This window comes from Penicillium chrysogenum, assembly GCF_028827035.1.
Source record: "Penicillium chrysogenum strain IBT 35668 chromosome Unknown utg000004l_segment0_segment0, whole genome shotgun sequence".
NCBI classification, from domain to species: domain Eukaryota; kingdom Fungi; phylum Ascomycota; class Eurotiomycetes; order Eurotiales; family Aspergillaceae; genus Penicillium; species Penicillium chrysogenum.
Genome location: NW_026622752.1, coordinates 5392074 through 5412099, shown reverse-complemented (window position 1 = coordinate 5412099; position 20026 = coordinate 5392074). Strand labels below are relative to the sequence as shown.

At 50.2% G+C, this 20026-nt stretch overlaps 5 protein-coding genes across 5 annotated transcripts; 2 read left to right on the top strand and 3 right to left on the bottom strand.

Moving 5' to 3' along the window:
• Positions 1 to 1165: 1165 nt before the first annotated feature.
• On the bottom strand, positions 1166 to 5670 carry N7489_007984 (leucine--tRNA ligase NAM2; the record flags this gene model as incomplete). The annotated part of the gene is made up of 6 exons (XM_056713734.1): positions 1166 to 3442; positions 3494 to 3634; positions 3706 to 4199; positions 4541 to 4895; positions 4945 to 5175; positions 5284 to 5670. The coding sequence occupies 6 exons, from the start codon at positions 5668 to 5670 to the stop codon at positions 1166 to 1168; spliced, it is 3885 nt and encodes a 1294-aa protein (XP_056567449.1).
• A 423-nt stretch (positions 5671 to 6093) lies between these two features.
• Positions 6094 to 6615, bottom strand: N7489_007983 (uncharacterized protein; the record flags this gene model as incomplete). Its single annotated transcript, XM_056713733.1, has 2 exons — positions 6094 to 6102; positions 6283 to 6615. 2 exons carry the CDS (start codon positions 6613 to 6615, stop codon positions 6094 to 6096), a joined length of 342 nt encoding a protein of 113 aa, XP_056567448.1.
• Positions 6616 to 9765: 3150 nt separating this feature from the next.
• fdh (formate dehydrogenase (NAD+) FDH1) lies at positions 9766 to 11092 on the top strand (the record flags this gene model as incomplete). The annotated part of the gene is made up of 5 exons (XM_056713732.1): positions 9766 to 9768; positions 9878 to 9904; positions 9970 to 10145; positions 10206 to 10635; positions 10703 to 11092. 5 exons carry the CDS (start codon positions 9766 to 9768, stop codon positions 11090 to 11092), a joined length of 1026 nt encoding a protein of 341 aa, XP_056567447.1.
• Positions 11093 to 11661: 569 nt separating this feature from the next.
• N7489_007981 (uncharacterized protein) lies at positions 11662 to 12223 on the bottom strand (the record flags this gene model as incomplete). The annotated part of the gene is made up of 2 exons (XM_056713731.1): positions 11662 to 12090; positions 12197 to 12223. The coding sequence occupies 2 exons, from the start codon at positions 12221 to 12223 to the stop codon at positions 11662 to 11664; spliced, it is 456 nt and encodes a 151-aa protein (XP_056567446.1).
• Positions 12224 to 13770: 1547 nt separating this feature from the next.
• On the top strand, positions 13771 to 19298 carry N7489_007980 (formin sepA; the record flags this gene model as incomplete). The annotated part of the gene is made up of 3 exons (XM_056713730.1): positions 13771 to 14972; positions 15025 to 17027; positions 17086 to 19298. 3 exons carry the CDS (start codon positions 13771 to 13773, stop codon positions 19296 to 19298), a joined length of 5418 nt encoding a protein of 1805 aa, XP_056567445.1.
• Between the last annotated feature and the right edge of the window lie 728 nt (positions 19299 to 20026).

Below are 20026 nucleotides of genomic sequence, written 5' to 3'. Positions count from 1 at the left end.
GCTTGAATGCCTGATTTTTAAGGGTTGATGCCTGAATTTGCCTGAATCTGCCTGAATTTAGACTGGCAGAAAATTTGAATACCTGAATTACTATAACAGAGCATTAATAAGCAAGGTACATCTCCAGTGAAACCTTCCAAGGTTCCAACCTTGGAAGGTTCTGTCCATCCATGGATGGATGTTCGGACACCTTTAAAAATAAGCAGGAAAAATGAAGCTATTCCCACTATACAAATGCCCAGACTCATCCAATTCCGGGCGTTAAGGCATTTCCACGGCGTAGATCTCCATGTAAATCCCTATGTCCGGCAAAATGAAGCTATTCCCACCTATACAAATCCTCAGATCCATCCAGTTCTAGGCGCGGAGGCTAGGTCTACTATATAAATGTCTATGTCAGGTAAAATGAAGCTATTCCCACCGTACAAATATATATTTTGAAGCTATTCCTACTATACAAATCCCTATTTTTGAAGCCATTCCCACCTATAGAAATTTTCAGATCCATCCAATTCCAGGCGCGGAGGCTAATTTTAAAATATGGAGATTTGTGCGCGGCGAATAGCCTCAATTTACAATACACTGTATAGAGCGGTGTTGAAAGCGGTCTAAAATCAGGCAAAAAACTAGGCAAAATCAGGCATCAACCCTTAAAAATCAGGCATTTGAGCCGGGGCCGCTATAGTTACCCCTTCGCAGAAGGCCTTGTGAGGAACTGAAAAAAGCAAAAAAAAAAAAAAAAAAAAAAAAAAGAACGATGCTCTAACAGAGCAGCTTAAGAAACATGAGCTCAGGCTAGATGACCTAGAAACGGAATCACTGCCTTCGAGAGATGACACTTTCAGAGTCTCATCTTCTCTCTTCTTCTTTCGCCAACTAGTCTACTATTAGTTAGAACTAAGCCTATATATTCAAGGTCATGTTTAGATCAGTTTGAACCAGAGGCACGTCCGATCTAGTCTGATCGACTTTGACTTGACCGATAGCATATTTGGTACTTTCTTTGTTTTTATTCCCTGTTCCTATATATGCATGTATATAGCCAAAACAGACAGAAGCCAAATGAGAAGAGAAAGCTCTGTACAATCCCTACCAGAAATACACATAATATACAACCCTATCCAAGATAGTAATACAAATCCCACATCTAACATAGAAAGGGAAATCAGAAAACAACATTGACAAGTTTACCCCCCTTGACAACAATAACCCGCCGTCTCTTCTCCCAGTCATTCTTCTCCCGAAGCCACAACTTCCCCTCAGCGGTCTCCAGTACTCGACTGACAATCCAATCCTGCTCTTCCTGCGTAGGAGCATTCTTGCCTTGCGGCGTCGCTGTCGCTGGTTCCATGCGAGGAATTGTCACAGCACAGCGGAGCTTTCCGTTGATCTGGACGGCGACCGTTTGGCCGCCGCGAGAGGAGAGGGTTTCGGCTTGAGAGGGTGTGAGGAGGGTGCTGGGCCAGGGTGATGAAAGGATTGATGGCACTGGTGTAGAGGTGGTATTTTTGGTTGCGTGCAGGATTTCCCATGATTCAGAGGCTAAGGCCGGGGCGATAGGAGCTAGTAGACGGAGGAGGGATGAGACGCATAGGTATAGGATGAGAGGGGAGGAGGCGGGTGTCGACGCCAGGGTGTTGGTCAGCTTGGTTAGGTCTGAGATGACTGTGTTCAGACCATAGGGGTTGCTTTCGATGCAGGTGGTGACGGATGCGATGGTGTTGTGGGTGGCTAGGACTGCGTCTGCGTCTGAGTCGCTCAGGTCCTGGAGTGATGACGGGAGAGGAGCGACGTGGGTAGAGGATTTCAGATCTGCTTCCGAGACAGAGAATGATGCATCCGTTAGGGTCTGCTGCGTGTCTTGGATGAGTTTCCAGAGTCGACCGAACCAGCGCTCAACGCCGACGATCTTAGCTTCGTCCCATTCCAGAACTTCACTGACTGGCGCGGAGAACAGGATATGTGCGCGAGTAGCATCGGCGCCGTACTTTGATGTGGTGGTCGTAGGATCCACGCCGTTGTACTTGCTCTTGGACATCTTTTCAAATGAAATATTAGGGGCGACTTGTGTCCCCTTTATCAAAGGCTTGTCTGGATTGGTCAGATCAACTTCCGACGGGAGAAGGAACCGGCCTGTCGAGGGCTCAGAGAAGGTCTTTCCGTGGACCATGCCCTGGCTGAGAAGTATTTTGAAAGGTTCTGCGGGTGCAGCAGAGTTGCTAGCTGGGAGCAGCTCAGACTGAGAGAGGAATTTGTAGATGAATCGAGCATAGAGAAGATGCAGAATGGCATGTTCAACACCACCGATATACACATCCACCGGCTGCATCGCTGCAGGAGAGAATGGGGCTTCCTTGTTAGCAGAGTCCAAGAACCGCAAGAAGTACCAGGACGAGTCTACGAAGGTGTCCATGGTATCTGTGTCGCGCCGAGCGGGGCCATTGCAACTAGGGCATTCTGTGTGGAGCCATTCCTCTGACGATTCTAGAGGGTTTCCCTTTTTTCCCTTGAGCCACTCTCCCTCGATCTTCGGCAGCTTTACTGGAAGATCCTTGTCGGGCACTGGCACAGGTCCACAGTCCTCGCAGTGGATGATGGGGATGGGCGCACCCCAGTATCGCTGGCGACTGATCAACCAATCCCGCAGGCGCCAGCTCTCAACGAATGCAGCCTGACCGACCTGCTCCAGGTCATTGACAATCAGTTTTGATGCCTCCCTGGAGTGTAACCCTTGGTATTTCCCGCACCGCAAAGTTAAGAAGCCCTCTTGAGTGAAAGCTTTTGCATCGGACGTCGGGACGACGCTGCTGATTGCCTCATTGCTAGTTGGCTCAGCCTCGATAACAACAGGGATCGAGTCATGTTTCACATTTTCCTTAAAGAACATCATGTCCCTGGTGTCATGGCCTGGAACACCCATGACTGCTCCCTCGCCATAGTCGCTAAGGACATAAGGAGCCACAAAGACAGGAAGCTTCCTCAGCAGGTGGGGAGTTTCTGTATCGATTTTGCATAATGGATGAGACACCTCAATGTCGGACAGCCGGTATCCTGCTTTGGAGTCGGGTGCAAGGGAAGACGCATCACTCAGGAATTTGCGCAGTCTCTCGTCTTTTTCGGCAGCCTTCAACACGATAGGATGATTCAAAGAGAGTGCCAGGTATTCCACACCATACAAAGTGTCTGGCCGAGTAGTGAATACATTCACATCGACTTGGTCACCCGCGCGTCCAATGGTCACAGGGAATGTGACCTTGGCACCGTAAGACTTTCCAAGCCAATTGCGTTGCATTGACAGGACACGCTCTGGCCATCCCCCGGCAAGAGAATCGAGGTCTTTTAGAAGTGCTTCCTTGAAATCAGTGATCTTAAAGAACCACTGCTTCAAGTTCAATTTCTCAACCTTGGCCCCAGACCTCCACGAGAATCCATTGGCATCAACCTGTACGAAAATCAGATCAAAACCAAAATATACCCTCTGATCCCAACTCACCTGCTCATTTGCCAAAACAGTCTTATCAACAGGGTCATAATTAACCAACGCTTCCGCCTGGTACGCCAAATTCTTCTGATACAACATCAAAAAGATGCGCTGGGTATGCTCATAGAAATCCGGGGAACACGTAGCCAGTTCCTAGCCATAACAATTAGCCATCCATCCCAACCAAACCCACGACGCAACCCGCCGAATCCAACCCAACATACCCGATCCCAATCAAACTCCGCCGAAATACACCCCAGCTGCTCCTTCATCTTCAAAATATTCTCCTGCGTCCACGCCGCAGGATCAATGCCTCTCTCAATCGCCGCGTTCTCCGCCGGCAGCCCAAATGCATCCCACCCCATAGGATGGAGCACGTCATGTCCGCGCATTTTATAGAACCGTGAGATCACATCGGAGATTGTGTACACGCGCAGATGGCCCATGTGCAGCGTGCCTGACGGGTATGGGAACATGGACAGGATGTAGGATTTGGGCTTTTGTGTTGCGTCGGATGTAGAGCGCGGCGAGGTGCGGTCATTTTCCCATTTTGCTTGCCATTTTTTGTCCAGGGCTGGGAGGTCCAGTCGCCGCGGTGAGGTGCTGCTTAGTCGGGTGAGGGTGTAGACTGGTGAGAGCGCTCGTAGGGTTGGACGCGTGTGAATGCGGCCAGGCGCGACGGCGCTGGTTAATCTGAGTCGTGAGAGGGATTGCATGGCTGGCTAATCATTATGTATCTGGAAGGGTTAGAGATTAAAGTAACTGGAGCGATTGGCCATGTCCGCAATTTCAAGGTCTGACTGACTGTTTCGCGCATCTTCAAAACTTCCCCGGAGCTCGGGTAACTCTAGTCCCGATTTGGACTAGCGTACCAGCACTATACTTTGGACATTTTTCTAGAAACAATGAAGAAATGAAGATTCCGAGGTCATTTATATTTGTAGGGTATTGATCTTTTGGCAATGTTTCCCTGTCTAATGTATATGCATATCCCACGCTGCAGATCACTATGCATCGTACGCTCTAATCTATCCCAAGTCTACATTCTCAGAATATCACCATTCCTGTCAATGCCACCTCGGAAATGGTCCGTAACCACTTTCCCGCCGAGAATAGTCTCATCCACAAGCCCCTCCACATGCTTGGGCTCAATGCGGCCATACCAAATCCCCTTACCCGCCAGCGGGTGAGGTTCTGAAGATGTTCCCACTGTCATCTTCGGCGGGATATAAACAATCACGTTGCCTGCGTATTTGTGTCCTCCAACATGACTGATCAGACCAATATTAGCATGGTTGGGGTCATCCACCGTAGTCCCGAAACTGTCCGCAGAGGTTAATCCTCGTGCTTGCAACACACGCTTAAACTCGCTTTCCAAGGCGGGGGGCCATGACACCACAGCGCATGTCGCGACCTCCATGTCCACATATTAACACTGTTGGAGAGTGGTTGATGTCTATTACCTCCGGGAAGTTTGATACTAGCTCCGGGGATCGGGTCATGTCTGCTTGTTTGGTTGCGGGGAGAGAGGAGTGTATGTCGTGGAGTCGTTCAGGGAGAAGATATGCGCGCACGAAGGTCGTTAGGTCGGTGGCTTGATCGGGCGATGGGGTCGTGTTCGCGGGTATTGAGGGGATGTATTTGAAGCTGGGGAAAAGGAATGCCGAGGCTGAGGCGGGGGGAGGAGCCTGCAGCTGGCACGATGGATGAATTCGTAATCAAGACATTGTTGAAAGGCTAGAGCGACGAGATCTATGAGCAAGAGTTTCTATATCCATTGCCGCGGTTTGTGATCCACTTACATCGAGATATGGCCCACCACGACCTAGCAGGCTCTTCAGTCCTCTCACAAGGTTGCCCCAGCCTGTATTTTCGCCATCATCCTCAATTCGACTTGTCCAGTCTGGCTGTCCTGTGCAGACGAGAAGCTGCTGCGCGTAGGCGGCCATCGTCCCATTTAAGGCTTGTTCATGATCGATCGGTAAATCCTCCGGCAGAGCGGGCGTGGGTGGACAATTGCAGCTTGGTTCAGGGCATGTCTTGGTAACGGGGAAGGGAGGGGGAATTTCCAGGCGGGCGCGGAGTCGGCTGTTGCGAGGAGCACTGGACAGTTGGCGGATGATTTGGCAGTTTCGATGGGTTCGCCTGCTCCAGTTGCGCGCGAGCGATTGCGCGAGTATTGGTCGCATTGAGCTTTATAGTCTTGGGTAGATTAGAAAGTAGACAAATTCAAGAAGAGAAGGTCAACATGTCAACATGTCGGAAAATAAAAGAGAACGTAAATACGTAAACGTCCGAGCGCCGAAGCCGAGAAATCGGAGATTCGGAGATTACGTGTATTAGGCGTTGATTCGTCGATCTGCAGAATTCCAAATTCTACTATACCTACATGTATATATTTACATACATGTAGGTAGCATCTAGCTAATCATCACAATATTCCCAATCATCTTCATCAGCTCCACTAATCAGAATCCCTTCAATAAATCCACTGACAACTTTCAGGAAGTCTCGCGTTCGAGGAACATAATGAGTCCCCCAGAATTGGTAAATATCGGCATTAACGCAATTCTTTGCTAACTGCAAGGACCGAGACGGAGTAACCATTGGATCTAAGCATCCTATGACATGAAGTATTGGTGTTTGTATCTTGGGGTAATATATCGGCGCATAATCAGCCTGTGCTAGCTGAAACCCGGTCAGGCAAATAGCAAACTCCATCGGGGGGGTGATCTTGCTAAAAACCAGAAAACATAAGTCACCAACAAAAAGCGGAGGATACGAGGGCATGTTATGCTTACTGTGAAATTGAAGCTGCAGATTGATCTTCTCTTTTCAAGAAGGGAGGTGACAATAGCAGCCAGGCAGGCGCCTGTTGAAAATCCCATGATCCCGATAAAAGGACCATGTCTCTCAAGTATATCAGAGACATATTGAACAGATTCTTCAAGTCCTTCAATGTGCTCTGTCTCTGGATCTCCATAGCCCCAGGCCCGTCTGTCGTCGTCTTTGTCCGGGCTTTCCGGATCGGCTGGCAGTTGGCCTGAAGGATAATAGAATTCAATGCTGCTGATTTGGCGAGTACAGTCCCGTTGCAGGGCCTTGAGCACGGTCTGCTCCATATACTGCCGCATGAATCGAGTTTTGCATTGGAAAAACTGTCCAGACTGGCCGTGCCCTAAAAGCGCGTGGGTCAAACTGGCTTCTCGACTACTACAGGGGAGATAGAAGCACCGCGCTCTTACCATGCAACATAAGGATTCTACCGCATGATGGGGACTGATCAGATAATGTACTTGAGCTCATGGTGATAACCTCACAGTATTAAAAAGTTTGGCAATCTTCTGCTTTGTCAACGATTCTCTCGGGTGTTCAGATGTTCTTAATAGGGACGTGGTTGGGAATTACCACTATTCAGGGCCAAATACATATACAATAGCATGGGTAGCACATAACCTGCTGTGCAATACAGATCGACGTGCTTGTGGGTTTAACACTGGATAGTTAGTGATAGGTTCATCGAATCTATACATGCTACATACGTAGATATGTAAGGTGCATCTGCAAAACTCAACACACCATATCTGCAACTTTCCCTTTTCAGAAAGATTCGACCTTAATTACACAAGCCTCATGTTGTACGGGAGACGCAGACTGTATATCGTTTCCATAAGATCGACACAGGGGTCTACAATGTAGGTACACCGATGCTGATCTTGCATAATCTTGGCATCTGAACTCGAATCTCGGGGATGGATCTTCCCATTTGCTTTTATTCATCTTTCAAATTTTCTATAGCATTTAATACTATTGGACGACTGGTGATGCCTGAATGATGCTGTGCACCCGTATCTATTCGCGCAAGAAGACCAGTCGGTGTTCTCGCTGCCGTAGAGACGATCCCAATTGGGAGTTTTATCAAAATATAGTTCGATGGCAAGGCTTTTCTGGCTCTGTCTCTTGCATCATCAGTTATGAAGATGGTGTGTTGCAATCATGTCGACTGAGGGAGTGGCCGATTATGGCTGGCAATGGTATTGACACCGTGCGAGATATTCGGTGCATACACGCCATCACTCCTGGGGTGATTTGTCGGATTATTGGTACAGGACATGCTCCCGTGAATAACGCGGACCGCAACAATTGCCTGCATAATATGGCAGTAGTTATCTCTTTGAATGTGAGCATGGTTGAGGGGGGTTATGCGGACTCGCACCGTTGTGTGCATGATCCACATGTTGAGCCGCTACAGGGGCGGGTTGTTGTGGCAGGCGATCCCGTGCTTCCACAGGACTATCGCAGGTGGAACGATACTGGCAATGGGCTTATGTTGACTTTTTGGAAGCGGAGGCGGAGGCAGTTCATCGGTTGGGCATTGTTGTTCGGATCTAACTGCGAATGTGTTAAAATAGGACAGAGATGGTAATGGATGGTTATGGAAAATTTTCGATGCTATAAAGATTGCAGACTCTCCGATTTTGAAAAGAACACACGTAATCATTCCATAGTGCTAGCAATAGCACCCGGAAACAGAAACAGATTGATGCACTTCCTGCAAGTTCGAGGTGACGAATCGAACGGCCCCGCACTGGTCATGCGACAATACGATATGCGCCGAAGCATCGATCGGACGATCGGATCACAAATGCAACTCCGAACGAGACTTCATGACTATTCTGATCGGTCGAGTGAGTCGAAATTCGCGCAGGAAATTTTGAAACGATGGGTTGGAGCGGTAGCTAGTATATCGTACGTCGGAGTCCCGCGAAAGCGCAATGATGTATAGTCTGTTTTCGTGCGATCGGAGGGTGGCTCATAACTATAACATCAGTCTTGGATAATGTTCTGCAGTTCTCTAGTCATTATTCATGTTAGTTTTCGATACCAAACGTAGACACCATATCGCAGCAGTGGCATCCAATGTCCGGTCGGGGAACAATCCCAAAGCATGCATTGCCTCAATTGATCTGCAGCCCAGTACACTGGAACAGATGCGCAGCGAAAGACAGACAAATTGGGTCTTTGGGGATACGGTGGATTAAAAAAATCCACCCTTGAGTTCTTCATGCGGTTATACTTTCCGTGATCTTGTCCATGATCTGATCCGGAAGCTCATTAGTGGACCCCATGTTCTCCAAAGCCTCCTCGCGAGGAGGCAATGTACATCTTGGGTAGCTCTGTATGAAAGTAGCGGGGCCGGAGTTGGAGAAGGTGACGCAGGCCGAATTTCGGCAGAAGAGCGGAAATTGTTCGGCATGGCTCCCGTAGGAGGCTGGGGTGCTGGGGAACTGGGGAACTTGGGGTGTTTAGTACCTTGTGAGATAGGATTAGCATGAGCTTGTCAGTTGGAGATGCCTATTGTAACAATTGGGGAGTCAATTGGGGTTGGTTCTGTATTTGGTTGTATAGTTGCGTTGGGATGGGTTGGTTTACCCCTCATTATGTCAGCTGGTTATGTCAGTTACCCCGCTGCGGGGGTAACATTCCGTTTTTGGTGGGCTGATGGTGAGATGGTGAGATGGTGAGATGGTGGGAATAGCTAGGTAGTAATTTGGACTATTACAGTCCCGGAGAGGGAGAGACAGAGAGGTGCTGCTAACCATTTAGTTATGTATTAGCTATGAGTGTATACCTGTATACTACAATATAAGAAAGTGCCCCCGCACGTTCACAGAGAGCTTTCTAACGTTAAGATAGTATGCAATAATTATATGGCACTACATGCAGTACATTGTACATGTAAAATCTACAATAGTATGCAACAATATACACACATATACATGTGGATACATGGCAAGCTACGGGTAAACTCAGATATGATAGGCCATAATACTCCCATACGGAATGTATACAATCCCTGTCCCTCATGCGGAGAGATCTCCAAGTGGATTCCCAGTTCAGTCCGACTTTCCCGTTTCTATGCGTCCCAGATTACTTTTGAGGGGATGCGCAATACCTGTCTCTGTAGAGAGGGGGAATATATAACCAGCTCTATTTGCTGTTCGGATTCCTTTCTTCCCACTCTATCCAATTCTCATCCATTCTACTCTATTCTACTTTTATATACTCTACCTGTAAGTCTTTCGTTTTATTTCCCTATAGCCAGATAACATCTCTTGGCCTGCAATATTCCTCCACTTCTCCTGCGTCAGAGCTTGCCTTATCCCGGTTTATCCAACGCCGCTTTTGGACATTGACCTCATCAACTACACATATATATAGACGTAACAAATTGCTAACCTTCTTTTCCAGCAACGTCTTCAAACACTTTATAATCCTTCACAATGGTATTTATCCGCTCTCTTTCCCGTCAATTGCGACGGCCTTTCCTCTCGGGCTTCTCCTTTGGGCTCTATTTCCGGTGCACGTACACTAACCGCAACTGCGAATCTCCAGGGCAAAGTTCTTTTGGTTCTCTACGATGTAAGTTATTCTCACCTCGTAATTTGCATACTTCGATCGCTAACCAGGTCTCTTCTCTGATATAGGGTGGTGAGCACTCCAAGCAGCAGCCTAAGCTGCTCGGTACCACCGAGAACGAGCTCGGCATCCGCAAGTGGCTCGAGGACCAGGGTCACACTCTCGTGACTACCTCCGACAAGGAGGGCGAGAACTCCACCTTCGACAAGGAGCTCGTCGACGCTGAAGTCATCATCACCACTCCGTTCGTTTCTCATGCACGCACTTTCAAAATCTCCCCACTAACGATAAAACGATAAAACAGCTTCCACCCCGGTTACCTCACCGCTGAGCGTCTAGCCAAGGCCAAGAAGCTTAAGCTCGCTGTCACTGCCGGTATTGGTTCCGACCACGTTGACCTGAACGCCGCCAACACCACCAACGGCGGTATCACCGTTGCTGAGGTCACCGGCTCTAACGTCGTCTCCGTCGCTGAGCACGTCGTCATGACCATCCTCCTCCTGGTCCGCAACTTCGTTCCTGCCCACGAGCAGATCAAGAATGGTGACTGGAACGTCGCCGCTGTCGCTAAGAACGAGTTCGACCTCGAGGGCAAGGTCGTCGGTACCGTCGCCGTTGGCCGTATCGGTGAGCGTGTCCTCCGCCGCCTCAAGCCCTTCGACTGCAAGGAGCTCCTCTACTACGACTACCAGCCCCTCTCTGCCGAGGCCGAGAAGGAGATCGGTTGCCGTCGCGTTGAGAACCTCGAGGAGATGCTCGCCCAGTGTGACGTTGTCACTATTAACTGCCCCCCTGCACGAGAAGACCCGCGGTCTCTTCAACAAGGACCTCATCTCTAAGATGAAGCCCGGTGCTTGGCTCGTCAACACTGCCCGCGGTGCCATCGTCGTCAAGGAGGATGTCGCCGAGGCCCTCAAGTCCGGCCACCTCCGTGGCTACGGTGGTGACGTCTGGTTCCCCCAGCCCGCCCCCAAGGACCACCCTCTCCGCTACGCCGAGCACCCCTGGGGTGGCGGCAACGGCATGGTTCCCCACATGTCCGGTACCTCCATCGATGCTCAGGTCCGCTACGCCAACGGTACCAAGGACATCCTCGAGAGCTACTTCTCCGGCCGTGAGGACTACCGTCCTGAGGACTTGATCGTCCACAAGGGTGATTATGCCACCAAGGCCTACGGTCAGCGCAAGTAGAAAGTATCCTTGCATGACGCAGTGTGAGGTATTCTCCGGCTGAGGGGCTTTTCATATTTTATGTTTGAATTTTCATAACAGTCCCATTTGCTAACGATGGGCGATGCTGAAAAAGGTAGCATCTTTCACGATACCAATGAATAATATTTATAACCTTTACTTCTTCTCCACTTTGACTCGCATTTGAGGTTTCAATATTCTGTACTCCATACGACGTATAATATGCAGAGTGCATGGTGATCGGTGGAGCTATGTCGATCTCACCAGATTAATCGAACCCCCTTTACTCCGTAATGGAGTCTAGAATATGTAGAGACATTCTTGATGACCAAGTATGATTAGTAGCAATAGGGTCCAAATATGTACATGTATATAAATTGTTCTAATAACTCAAGTGCCAATGCAATTGCAAAGAACAAGGACAAAACGACTCTATTCACAAGGTAACCATGCGCGAAACACCAGACAGATATACGAGCCCAAACCATCCAGTCTTGCAAAACATCCCTAGAGAAAAGCCCCAACCCCAAGAATGCAGATAGGTATATGCGAACGCCATCTTCAACATTTCAAAGCCTCCCTGCCCGTCCATTCCTAGGCTCCTCATCCCCTTCCTCATCACTATCATCCATAAACCCCTCCTCCAAATCCCGACTTAAACGACCTTCCGTCTCAGCCAGGGTATCACGTCGCCGTTGCTCCAGCGCACCCCGCCTGTCGGAATCCATATTCATCCCAACCATGTTCTCCCCTTCCTCATCATCAATACTGATGTTATCATGGTCGGGAATTTGCGCACCCCAACGCCACCGAGACCGGAGGAAAAAATGCATTACTTTATCGGCTATGCGGTCGCGTAGGGACAGTGTGTGCGCGGATATACTATGTAGCGGGAGGTATTGCGAGTAGCGCTGATGGTAGCGACGGAAGAAGGGGATTATCACGCATGAGGCTAGGATGTAGATTGATAATGCGATTGCAGCTGGAATGAGGATTGTCTGTGGATGAATTTGTTAATTGGTTTATTTGGGTTATTTTTGTCAGTGTGTGCCTAGAGATGATGGTGGTGCCTTGCGTGTCAGGATAGGGGGGTTTTGCGCGCACCTTGGCAAAGACACTTGTTGACCCCATGCTGGGTGCTGTGGGGATAGGCTTTAATGGCGCCTAAGAGAGGATGGTAGAGTGGTGATGTTTGGTGTATGCGCGAGAGATTGCGGAGCGAGGTCCGGGGGTCCCACGGGAACAGCACACGCGGCAGGATCGGCAGATCGACAAACGGCTCGGCCAACTCGGGATATCGTCACTTTTCATTTGATTCTTTTATACGTCACTCCCTTGTTTCTGGAAATAGTACCCAGTTTCATACAGCTTAACTGACAACAGTACATGTGTTGTGGTCTGATCCCTAAGAACAACATGAAACTATTGCAAGGTGCCCGACGATATTGGACAGCGAGTCAACCTATCTCCATATGTAGTCTGGTTCACTGGACTTTAATCCTAAGTCGTGTGCCACTCCAAACACAGCACGAAAGATTAGCGGCGCATTCGTTGCGCCAGGCCAAAGATTCGTCTTCGCCACCCTGGATGGACTGAGACAAACAGGGAAACTGGGATACAAGGCTGCCAGTTGTCGTGGCTAGAGCTGGACATGAATGCTTCCACTGCGCTCTTGACGGAATCAAACCGAGGGAATATGCACCTTCAACGCCTGAATAATCGTTGATGGGAGTGAATGAAACCGTAGTTCGATAGCGATATATATATGTAGTTGTTCGGCCTGACTCGAACTGAGAATTGAATGATAATAGGCTAAGGAGTTGGGCTATATTCATCCTTGTACATTTAAGGCTTTACCTGGACTAACACCTAAAGATCAGATGCTCACGGGGGTCAGGACTTGAAAGCCATTCAAGTTAACCCCACTCTCTTTGGCTCGAACTGAGACGTATTGTGAAACCGGCTATACCTGAGGTATATGCCAACTAAAGACATATAACCGGAATAGGTGATATAGTAAATGAGGGGTCTGTTCTAGCTGATAGTTAAGAACTATACCCGAAGTAGTAGTCGGTCTCGATCTCACTATCATGAATTTATCTACATATCTCACACTGTCAACGACTGTGTAAGAATTATTTCTTCAAGTAACGAGATATGACTGCTAATATGAGTATAGATGCTCAACTCCAACAATGGGTGTTCACACCTTCCCATGGCCTGGACGTCAGCCTTGCCAAGTATAAGCTTACGTGATGCCGACGATCACGTGCACGGTCGGGGAGTTTCTCCGAGGCAAGCCCCCCCTAATATCAATAGACTGATTAGAAGAACGCTCGGGCTTTGATCCTGGCGTCAAACTGGACTTGACATTTGCAGCAAAGTTGCATGTTAATTTCCTTTTCTCTTATTTGCTTTCCTTGTGGGGTGAGTGCCGTGATCCCCTTACCCCTCAGTCTCTCGCGACTCACCCGTCACAGCGGGTATACTAACTAGCCAGGGAGGGACAAAAACAGAGAGCCACTTTCGCCCAATTTGAATGTCATCGTATTCTCCCATATCTCCTGCGATCGACAGCGCCATACTGCGAACCGGACAACTTTATTTAATATCGTTCCCGAGAGTGTTGCAGGGGCCCTTATGCTGCGCTCTGCCTCATCTCAGTAACGCCCGCCAAAATGCCAACTAGTTCACAAGCCGACAAATCTAGGCAAACATCGAGTGGGAAATCATTCTTCGGACGGAAATTGTACAAAGAGAAGCCGACAGAGGAACGACATGATAACTATGGAGGTTCCTACGATAGCCTAGCACCCCCGGGAAGCGCCGCGGGCTCACGCTCGTCCCGCTATTCGAAGCGGTCTTCGATTCAATCTGTCGACTTGACCCATGATTTTGACCCAGGCAATATCGCACACACTTCAGGGGTCATTACCTCTATCCCCTTTGAAAGCCTTCCCACCGATACCAGGACCCCGATTCCAATCGACAACATGTCTCGTCCTGGCTCATCGCGCCACGAGCCTTCGCCTAACCATCTAGGCAAATCTGGAGGTGACTATCATCAATATCCAACCGTGACCTCTACGTCTGCGCCAAATGGGTACGCCCCGCATCCTTCTGGCCCTCGTCCTCCCCCGCACGGCTCAAACAACGCCCTGAGCAGCAGCAATTCCAGTGATCGAATTGCCCGACAACAACAGCAGCAGCAGCAGCAGCAGCAACAACAACAATGGGGACGTCCAGGAAGCTCCGCAGCGAACAATGGACCTAACCACAACCCCTCTTCTATTGATTCATCCTCCAACTCCCGCACATCCCTCGACCAAGCCAGCATCTACTCCTCCGTTTCCTCTAACACGCGAGGTTCCAGTTATTTCTCGTCAGACAATTCCTCTCGCACTCTCACAACTTCGCATTCTAGTGATCGCACTGCCATGTTCCCCAGCTCCAGCTCGGGCCGCTTATCAAATGCGGGATCCTCCCACCAGATCTCTGTACCAGCCGCTGTCCCCCGGCCACAAGATAACTACCTCACTAGACCGAGAGATGACCGCATCGTGGATCAGCTGTTCCTAGAGCTGATGCAGAAACGAGGATGGCAGAATCTTCCCGAACAGGCCAAGCGGCAGATGTTGTCGTACCCCGCCTCAAAGAAATGGACATTGGTACATCAGGATCGCTTGACGGAGTTGCAAGGGGAGCAAAAGAGACGACAAAATGCGCGACAAACTCATGGCCATGACGGATTATCTGGTTTGCTTGAACGTGCTGATGAAGAAGGTAGCCCAGAGTGGTATGTGAAGAAGGTGATGGATGACACTATTACGTCCAAGCAACTCGCTAGTCTGAGTGTCAGCTTGCGGACACAGCCAATCAGGTATGATATTCCTCGGTTCTCGATATCGTGCGTATCACTAATAACTATACAGCTGGGTGAAAGCCTTTGTTGAAGCCCAAGGTCAAATCGCTTTGACCAATGTCCTCATGAAGATCAACAGAAGAAAAGCCTCTGGTCCTGTCCCGGCTCCCCCTACAGGCGATAAAGATCTAGACCGGGAATACGATATTGCCAAATGTTTGAAAGGTCTGATGAACAACAAGTATGGCGCAGATGATGCTCTCGAGCATCAGAATGTGCTAGTTGCACTTGTCAGCTCATTATCATCGCCACGCCTTAATACTCGGAAACTTGTCAGCGAAGTCCTCACTTTCCTGTGCCACTGGGGTGATGGACAAGGCCACCATAAAGTTCTACAATCCATGGACAAGGTTAAACATGATCACAACGAAACCGGTCGCTTCGATGCTTGGATGCGTATTGTTGAGGTCACCATTGACGGCCGTGGAAAGATGGGAAGTCTGGTCGGTGCCAGCGAAGAGTACCGCAGTGGAGGCATTGGCATGGAGAACCTCCTTATGGAGTACGCGGTTTCAACCATGATCCTCATAAATATGCTGGTGGATGGAGCGGAAACGGACCTGCAGCTGCGTTGCCACATCCGTGCCCAATTCACGTCATGTGGCATCAAGCGCCTGTTGACGAAGATGGAGGGATTCCAGTATGAGGTTATCGACAAGCAAATCGAGCGGTTCCGCGAGAATGAGGCTATCGATTACGAGGACCTCCTCCAACGGGAGGGCAGCAGCATGAAGGATAGCATTGAGGGCGAAGTCAAGGACATGAGCGATCCCATGCAAATCGTCGATGCAATCACGTCCAAGATCAACGGCAGCCGGTCCCATGACTACTTCCTCTCGGCTATGCAGCATATGCTCCTCATCCGGGAGAATTCTGGCGAGGAAGGGCTGCGTATGTTCCAGCTGGTAGACGCCATGCTGAGCTACGTGGCCATGGACCGGAGGCTGCCCGACCTTGACCTTCGACAGGGTCTGACCTTTACCGTGCAGAGTCTGCTAGACCGGCTGCACACGGATGCTGAGGCGAGACAAGTCTATGATGAGTCTCTAGAGGCCCGGCAGATCGCCGAGGCTGCCATTGCTGAGCGCGATGAGATGCGAGCGCAGGTCGAGCTCGGCGCAGAAGGCCTAGTCTTGAAACTGCAAAAGCAAATCGAGGAACAGGCTGGTATTATCGAGCTGCAACAAAGGCAAAATGAATCTTTCAAGGCCGAGGTTGCAGAAGTACAAAGACTGCGTGCTCAGGAATTGCAGCGCAATGAGCTGGAAACTAGAGAGCTATACCTTATGCTCCGAGATGCCCAGGATATCGCTGCTGCCAATGCCCGAAAGGCCAACAACCCGGAGACGGTGGAGGCAGCAGATCCGTCCCAGATGCCCGGTATCATGGACCGCGAACGACTCATGGAACGTCTGGAACGCCAGCTTGAGCGGACTAAGACCCAGTTCAAGCTGGAGGGCAAGGTCTGGGGCCAGCATGGACCGTCAGATCGACTCCGCGAGCTCCGTGAGAAGATGGAGGGCGAAGGAGATGACAGTGAGGAGTTCGCTGAAACAACCCGCCGAAACCTTGACCCTGGTTCTTTGGGCTCTGTTTACCGCAAGCGCAGCCATATCCCTGCGATGGGCTCGACTATGGAAGACGAGGAGGACATCCCACTAGATAGCAATGGTGAGCCAATGTACGAGAAGCCTCGTCTGGTGGAAATGCATCGTCCTCGTTTGGACCCTGCCCAGGCTACTGGCTTGCTAGGCGAGCTGTCCAAGGTTCCTAAGTTTGATGCCGAAGAACCCGATGCGGTTGAAGGGGCATCCAAGCTAGAAGACAATGAAGCTGCTACAAAGACAATGCCGCCTCCTCCCCCTCCTCCGGGGGCCAAGAGTGTTCCTCCACCACCGCCGGGAGTAACGGCTCTTCCCCCACCTCCGCCTCCAGGAGGCAAAATTCTTCCACCTCCACCTCCACCAGGTGGTGCCGCTCTTCCGCCGCCCCCTCCCCCGGGTGGGAAGGTTGGTCTGCCCCCTCCCCCCACCACCTGGCGGAATGGCTCTTCCACCGCCGCCTCCGCCAGGTGGTGCCAAGGGCGTTCCTGGATTGCCGCCCCCACCTCCGCCCCCCGGTGGGAGAGTTGGATTGCCTCCGCCGCCGCCGCCTCCAGGAGGTGGTGGAATCGCTCCTCCACCTCCCCCTATCCCTGGAGCCAAGGGCTTGATGATTCCCCCGCCTCCACCCCCCAATGCTGCTTTAGGCTCAGGCTGGAGGCCGGCATACATGGTTGGAGATGTTTCGCCGTCTACAATCCACATGCCATCCATTCGACCTAAGAAGAAGCTCAAGGCTCTGCATTGGGACAAGGTCGACACTCCTCAAGTGACTGTTTGGGCTGGTCACGCACCGACTGCTGAGCAGAAGGAAGAAAAATATACCGAGCTTGCCAAGAAGGGTGTATTGGACGAAGTTGAGAGACTGTTCATGGCCAAAGAAACGAAGATATTCGGGGCTAGCACTGGTGCGAAGCAACGCGCGGCCAAGAAACAGATCATTTCGAACGATCTATCCAAGAACTTCCAGATTGCTCTGTCCAAGTTCTCTCAATACCCGGCCGAGGAGGTGACCCGCATGATCATCCACTGTGACAAGGAGATTCTGGATAACAATGTCGTTATGGACTTCTTGCAAAGAGAAGAAATGTGCAATATACCAGAGAATGTCGCCAAGCTTATGGCACCATATAGTATGGATTGGACGGGCCCTGGTGCCGCTACTTCCGATCGTGAACAAGATCCCTCCGAGATTACTCGTGAGGATCAGATCTATCTCTACACTGCATTTGAGCTAAATCACTACTGGAAAGCAAGAAACAGAGCGCTTGCACTGACACGCACCTACGAACCAGAGTACGAGCACATTTCAACAAAGCTAAAAGATGTCGCACGAGTGAGCGAGTCCTTGCGGGACTCTGTCTCGTTGATGAACGTGCTCGGTCTGATTCTCGACATTGGAAACTTCATGAACGACGCCAACAAGCAGGCCCAAGGTTTCAAGCTGAGCTCTCTCGCCCGGCTGGGTATGGTGAAAGACGACAAGAATGAAACTACCTTTGCCGATCTGGTCGAGCGTATCGTGCGCAACCAGTACCCAGAGTGGGAGGGCTTCCTCGATGAGATCAGCGGTGTCATTGGCCTGCAGAAGGTCAATGTCGATCAGCTCCGCACTGACGCTATCAAGTACATTGGTAACATTAAGAACGTACAGTCGAGCTTGGACGCTGGTAACCTGAGTGACCCTAAGAGGTTCCACCCTCAGGATCGTGTCAGCCAAGTCGTCCAGCGATCCATGAAGGATGCGAGACGGAAGGCAGAACAGCTGCAGCTCTACCTGGATGAGATGGTGAAGGCTTATGATGATATCATGGTCTTCTATGGCGAAGACAACGCAGACGAGAATGCTAGACGAGACTTCTTTGCCAAGTTGAGCTCGTTCTTGGTCGAGTGGAAGAAATCCAGGGAGAAGAACACGGCCCTAGAAGAATCCAGAAAGCGCACAGAAGCATCCCTCGCCCGCAAGCGAATCAATGTCAACCTCGCCAACAACACTTCCACCGCAGAGACAGCGCAGTCCCCTGCTTCAAGTGGTGCCATGGACTCGTTACTTGAGAAGTTGCGTGCTGCAGCACCTCAAGCCAAGGATCAGCGAGACCGCCGCCGTCGTGCTCGTCTAAAGGAGCGTCATAATGTCCGCGTGACTTCCGGCTCCAAACCGCCTGATTCGGGCGAGGCGGAAGAAGGCGTGAACGGAGACGAAAGCACAGCTACTAACGGCGAAAACAATGACGAGAACGGACTTCTCAGCCCTCCAATCACCGCAGATGAAGATGGCAAGCAGGAAGCTCAAGTGTCTGAAGGCGAAGATGTTGCTGATCGTGCCGCCAGCATGCTGCTCGGTCTGAGAAGTAACTCTGACTCAGGCGGTGGCGAACGCCAGAGACGGAGAAGAGAGAGCGCAGATGAAGAGCGTCGTAATCGCCGCATGAGACGCCGCAATCCCGCTACAGGCGGGAGCAAAGATAGCGCGGATGGCTCTAGTGGTCTTGCTACCGTTCAAGAGCCTGCTTCTCCTTCGCAGACAGACTCGATAATCACGGACGACCAACAATTGCCCAGCCCACCCAACGAGTCTCAGCCTCCGCCTTCAATCATCGTGTCGGAGCAAGGCGATTCATTATCACAGGATCCCTCGATGGACGGTTCCTCCCCTCACAAACCAACTGATTTGTCGGATTGAGTCAATCACCGACAGTCGATTTAATTTAATGTTTTATCGATTCCCATTGATGACGCATTGGATCCCAACCCAAATGGTGTCCGTCGTCATCAACACCACTACCACTACTACTACAACCGCCCTCGATTGTATAATACCCATTCCCTACCTACACTACTCTTTGAGCCGCCCTCCTTGATTTGACGAGCCGAGCATGGTGTGATGATACCTTACATTGTTTCTTCTCTTTCATTTCCTCCTAACACTATCCCTTGGTCTTCATGTGCAATCGTTGTCTCTTTTCTTTTCTTTATTCACTCTCGCATACCCACCTGACATCGACACCCTGTCTCTCTCTCTCCTTGTACATAATCTCTTTTCCCCCTGTCTTCATCAAACGCTACCTGCCATGGAAATGTCGCCATGGTTGGAGGGCGTATCATCGAATTGCATATTGAGCTTGGTGTTCTATGTTTCTTGCATTGCGCCTTGTTCTTTACTTCCCACTTCGGAGCGCAGGCGTGACCAAGTTTTATATCTGCTGTGTATCCTTGATTAGAACTGCATTAGATGGACTGCTATCGCTTGTGCTTTTCAGGATCAGGATTTAAATACCCGCAGTTAGACAAAATCTATGTTCTCGATCTCCAATGTTGTCACTTGTAGTTTGCACTTGTGTCTTTGTATAGCTCTTATCGATCACGTGGATTTCTTATCGCAATAAACATCCACGGATCCAACAGTTTAAT